At 28.2% G+C, this 5,891-nt stretch overlaps 1 protein-coding gene across 1 annotated transcript; it reads left to right on the top strand.

Annotated features, from left to right (window-relative positions):
* The first annotated feature begins 174 nt into the window (after nucleotides 1-174).
* Nucleotides 175-5,891, top strand: Tsp42Eq (Tetraspanin 42Eq). Its single transcript, XM_065511819.1, has 5 exons — nucleotides 175-328; nucleotides 484-657; nucleotides 728-880; nucleotides 5,384-5,581; nucleotides 5,644-5,891. The coding sequence occupies exons 1-5, from the start codon at nucleotides 269-271 to the stop codon at nucleotides 5,716-5,718; spliced, it is 660 nt and encodes a 219-aa protein (XP_065367891.1). The 5' UTR covers nucleotides 175-268; the 3' UTR covers nucleotides 5,719-5,891.

Genomic DNA, 5,891 nt, shown 5'->3' with positions numbered 1-5,891 from the left:
CTAAATTAGTAGAATAGGGCAGTTCTTTCTTATCAGTTTGACAAGTAACTAATAACAAACGAAATAATTTGTTAGCATTACTCTATAAGCTATGATTTAAATTATTTCAATATAACAACTGAAAATAAAACGATGAATTGTCTAGCTTTGGAACGACCAGTAACATAAACACAACCGTGCGGTAAAGAAGAGAAATAAATACATAGATTTTTATAAATTAAATAACACGACATTTATTAATTAATATTTGTTTTCAACGAAAAATAAAATGAGTTGTGGATCATCAACATTAAAGTTTACACTATTTATATTAAATATTCTATGTTGTGTGAGTTTAGTCAAGTTTCTGAAATGATCATTATTGATCATAAAGATGATTACAAATTTCAAATGAGCAAATAAATAATAAATCATTTCTAATATGTAACTGTGTGCAAGCATTTAGAAATATTTATAGAATATGTGTGTATTTTTTAACTTTAGATATTTGGAGTTTTAACACTCTCCGCTTGTACGTATGCTCTAATTGAATTCAATGGAAGTGAAGCTATTAAAATACCATGTATAGTTGGAATTGTTCTGAGTTCCATTCTATTTTTGAACAGTATTTTGGGATGCTGTGGCATTACACGCAATTCAATTCGTGTTACCTGGATAGTAAGTTTCCGATGGATGTCACATTATTATGATGTCTCTGAATTTCTCTTTTCTCTCGCTCTATCTGCAGTACACCATAGTAATGTTACTTTTGCTGTTGGGTCAAATAGCTATGATATTTTTGGATCCAGTTAATTTTAGTAATATTGCCAATGAAATAATTAATCTTGTGTGGAATTCCAATATGGCAAATGATTTTAAAATGGCGATGTATGAAATAAAGGTAAGTACATACTTCAATGTTCGTAGGTGTACGTACTGTTATTTAGTAAAACCGATTATAAAATAAGTTAGAGAGCTGTGCCGAATCTTAAATACCCTACATCTAAATATAATGAGAATTACAGAAACTATACTAGAATAGCCTTATTCAGTATTTCTTATTCAGGCTTAGCGCCAACTAATGGAATGGGATAACGTATTTAAGTTTGTTTTATTCAATATTAGTAATATTGTTAGGAAAACAAGTTTAAATTAAAGATAAATAACACTATGCGACAAAAAATAATACCTGGAAAGTGATACAATTCTTCTGGAAGGTGATGTCGAGTATAACAAGAATCTGTCTTTGAAATTTGCAAAACACCTCCAAAATCTTAAGTTACAGGTAAAAAACCGGTTTTTCATACCTTTAAGCACTTATAAGCCATTAACTAAGCTGATTCTCAATCGATTTTAATTTTCTAAACGGATTTAAAAAAGAAGAAACTGAAGAAAAATGGTATATATATTATTTAAGTATTTTGACAAAATTTTAGTGCATTTCTTCAGTAAACATATTTTTGTTTTTATTTTTTCACCATTTTCCAACTTTGAAGAAGATTTTACATAGTATTTTATAAAGGAACCGTACTATTTATGCATTGATTTAAAAAATAAGTTTATATATGCGTAAAACGCGATATTGCTTTTAAAAATCTATTGGAAATTGACAAAGTTATTAAAGATTTTACTAAAACAAAATTTTTTACCCGTAACTCAAGATTTTGGAGGTGTTTTGCAAATTTGAAAAACATATTCTTATTGTACTCGATAAAGCCTATCAGAAAAATAGTATTACTTTCCAGGTATTTCTACTTTAGTCTTTTTTGTCTCATAGTGTAATTTTAAATATTTAAAAATGTTATCTAATTTAAAAATTAATAACACAGGTCAACAGCAAAAAAAAAGCTTCACTAACCACTATATAGATTTGATGCATCATGGTTACCTAAGTACAAAAATGGTAAAATTTTTAAATTTTATGGATAGATTTTTTTGTTTTAAAAAAATCATGAAAAATCGAAAACGGCAGAAATTGTTCATGTTTATTGCTTTATCACAAACCCACATATAGTAGCAACAAAATGTTCTTTGAGTGTAAATTTTACATGTGTTTTGTTATTGTAACAAAAACAAAACACATGTAAAATTTACACTCAAAGTACACGCTTGTACGCACACACAATTTCCAGAAAATAAGCAAATTCACTTAATTGTGAATAAATTCGAAAATAATCCATCGATTTTTATGATCTATATCTAATTTTGTTCCTATTACATGTGGCTTTGCGATAAAGCAATAAATCCAAACAATTTCTGCCGTTTTCGATTTTTTATGATTTTTTTTAAAACAAAATAATTGGATATTTTTACATAAAAAATATATTTTTGCTTCAATTTGTTATTATAACTCCGAAACTACAGAGCCGATTAAAACGTAACATATATGTAAAAATTTGTTCATAGCATGGGGAAAATGTTTTATCTTCGGTATCTCATTTTGTTGGTATTATATGAGGCTTTGCGACAAAGTAATAAATCTGAACAAGTTCTGCCTTTTTCGATTTTTCCTGAGTTTTTTAAAATACAAAAATTTGCTATTTTCAAGTAAAAAATGTATTTTTTCATTCAATTTGTTATTATAATTCCGAAACTACTGAGCCGATTAAAATTCAATATACAACCGGATTAAAGGTTATGTAAATTTGAACATGTCTAAGTTTACTTCGATAATATCGGACTAACCATTTTTGAGTAATCATAAATTATGTGGAGAAACATTTGAAAAATTCACAATTAAAAAAATTTAAATAAAATCTATCCATAGAATTTCAAAATTTTACACATTTTTGTACTACTGGAACCGCAATACATCAAAATTGTGTAGTGGTTTAAAAAGCCTCCAAAATTGTTTCGATTTTGTTGCCCTATGTAATTGATATAATTAGCGATCATAAGAATATCATGGTAATTGGTTAACCGATTGGATCAAAATATTTCCTTATTTATGCGTATTAAGTTATGTATGAACCGATAAAAAATCTCGTTTTGTGATTTATTTTTACATGAAACTTACTATTGCTGAATTTTCTATGGATACTGATATTCAATAGTCATTGATGTACCATAGGTCCATTTGGTTGGTAGAAGAAATCATGAACCAATTCTTACTATATTCTACAGAGTTTGTATTATCTGGCATATAGAGAGCGGAAAATATTTTTGAAACATTTGAGATTTCCTTACATTTTGGTTCGTAACTTTGGATACACTAGACCAATTTTTCTAATTTTCAATACCAAATTGCTTAGAAGTATAATAAACAGTTTTGTGTGAAGTTTGTTTGTACTTTGTTGGGTTTCAGATGAATAATGAATATTTTACAATGTTACAAACGGAATAACAAACTTATACTATATATCCTCATTCACCACTTTTTAAATGCAAATAGAACAACTTACAATGGGACAGTATCAAAGTATTTGAATCTTCCATATCTAACTTGTTGATACGATTGACATGAAATTTCACATAGGTGTAAGAGGAGTATTTAAGTTTTAGTTTTTGCGACGCACCTCACAGACCCATCAGGAGTCGCATTGTGGGGTCTCAAATTAGGGTAACTCAGACATGTAAACTGTATAAACTCTTCCTTAAGCCTTCTACAAAACATAGTTGCTTGTGCTATTTATCTCTTGTAGTTACTGAAAATTCAAATTTGATTGACATGAAATAAAAACATTACTGCAATGTTTCGCAAATAGCAGAATAGCTCGCGACTTGAGGAAAAAATGGAAAAAAGTAAATTTCGTCTGCTCATTAACCATTAATGAAAAAACATCACTCAATTAAAGGCTAAGCTTGATAAATACTATTTTGTTGTTTTGAATATGACATATAAGCCTTTCACCAGCCTAGAACCAAATGTGATCCCAATGGGCAAAGCTAGCTAGTTTTACTGTTTTCCAATATTTTGTTTTACTTTTTGTATTGAAAATTGCTAAAGCTATTAAAAATATTAAACACTAGCAAGCAAACGAATTAGCCAATTGTAAGTTACATAAAATCGTATCGAGAATCATAAAAACATTAAGTCTTTCAAGCGAAACCAAATAACAGAAACAATTATAGATGATGGATAATGTACAAAACAGCTGCTATCAACTAAAAACAGTTGTCGCTCTCCATCATTTTAATTAATTAATTAATTAATTGAACATTAAATGACCGGAGCAACTATATAAAAATTATCAACATAATTAGACCTATCAAACCAATTCATTTGACTTTAAAAGCTTTGAACTGCCTGTCTAAAAATAACCCGATGAATTAAAAGAGTTATACTTCTGTGATTGTTGACAAATGATCAGCGTATATCTATTTATTCTTTGTTATATTTAAAATTGAGCAAACTTTAAAATTCTAAAAAAAATTTGTCGAATAATTGTTTAGGGTAATTATGACCCAATAAACTCAGAACAGCCATAAGAAATAAATTTACAAATTAAGTTTAGGTACAAAAAGGTAAAGAGTGCCTCAGGGCATTGTTTTGGTGTAAAAAACAATAAGATGTAAACATTAATTATGATACGATTTTATTGAAAAACTAATGAAAAAGATACAAAAAATAAGAAAATATGTTTTACTTCTTACGATGTACTCATAAAAACAATTTTTGGCATTTGAGCAGCATAAATGAAGATCGCATTTTGAGCAAACACACCGCGTTTGAGACTTTTTGCATAGTTTGCACCATCTATTTTGCCTAACGAGATTGGAAAGTGGTCGATATTGCCATAACGGACGTCATTAACTGTATGTTTTGCATTTTCGCCATTTTTTGCCTGTGGATCTTCTTGTAAAGTAAGAACTGAGTCAAGGCAGATAAAATTAAAAGTAAAAAAATATGAAATATAACACGCCGATAAATTTATCCGCAAACCGCAACAGTGCTCTGAGCCACTCCTTTTGCGTTCTCAACACACTTTTTGTTTTTGTTTTACAAATTCATAGACTGAAAGAAGAATATTTTACCATTACTATAAGTTAGTAAAACTTTGATTTAAAAAAACAATCACATACAAAATTTCACGTGCTAAAATTATGACATTGTGAGTGATGTCATAATTTTGCAAACAGCTGACAAAACAAAAATTAAAAGTCGATTTAAATGTTAACAAATATGTAACTAAAGTCACCGTAAATTAAAAAAAAATAAATATAATTACTTTTTGAGATAATCGGTGTTTTATAATACATGCCTTGAGGCACTCTTGTGGATTACAGGGTTAAATCCTTCACGAAATCTACAGAATTGAAATCGCACATTTTGCACTGGTTTAAAAAACGTGGGTATCATTTAACAGGTTACATTAAATATTTTTAAAACATTTTTATTTTCAACTTTTGTAGTTTTTTATCAACGAGAATTTATAAAAATAAAAATCCTTTTTTTTTCTTTCAGTATGAATGTTGCGGTAAATTTGGACCAAATGACTATACATCAGCTGATCTCGCAATACCACTAAGTTGTTATCTTAACAGCAACAATACAATTGAAACGAATCTATTTACCACGGGCTGTGTTACCAAGCTAACGGATATGTATTCAATAAATCAAAGAATTGAAGAAATATCTGATTGGACATTAGTTGGACTAGAGGTTTGTACAAGAGATCATATAATAGCAATTAAATTTATTTATAATTCTTACTTTGATTACAGGGTGCCTCAGCATTTGTGGCTGCTATACTAACAATTAGTTTGAAAAATATTCAAAGACGTAAACTATATCATTAATACGAGTAAATAAAAGAGGAACATTGTTAATAGACGTGCCATATTTGTGGAAAAACAAATTATGTATAACCGTATTCCTGAAAATTTCAGTATTTTTATTGTTTAACTATAAAATATATCAATTGTAAATAATTTTTGAAATTAATAGAAACAAATATTTATTTAAATTTATT

Source organism: Calliphora vicina, chromosome 5, assembly GCF_958450345.1.
Source record: "Calliphora vicina chromosome 5, idCalVici1.1, whole genome shotgun sequence".
In the NCBI taxonomy this organism is placed as follows: Eukaryota; Metazoa; Arthropoda; class Insecta; order Diptera; family Calliphoridae; genus Calliphora; species Calliphora vicina.
The sequence above is the reverse complement of the archived record's forward strand: the minus strand, read 5'-3'. Positions and strand labels throughout refer to the sequence as shown.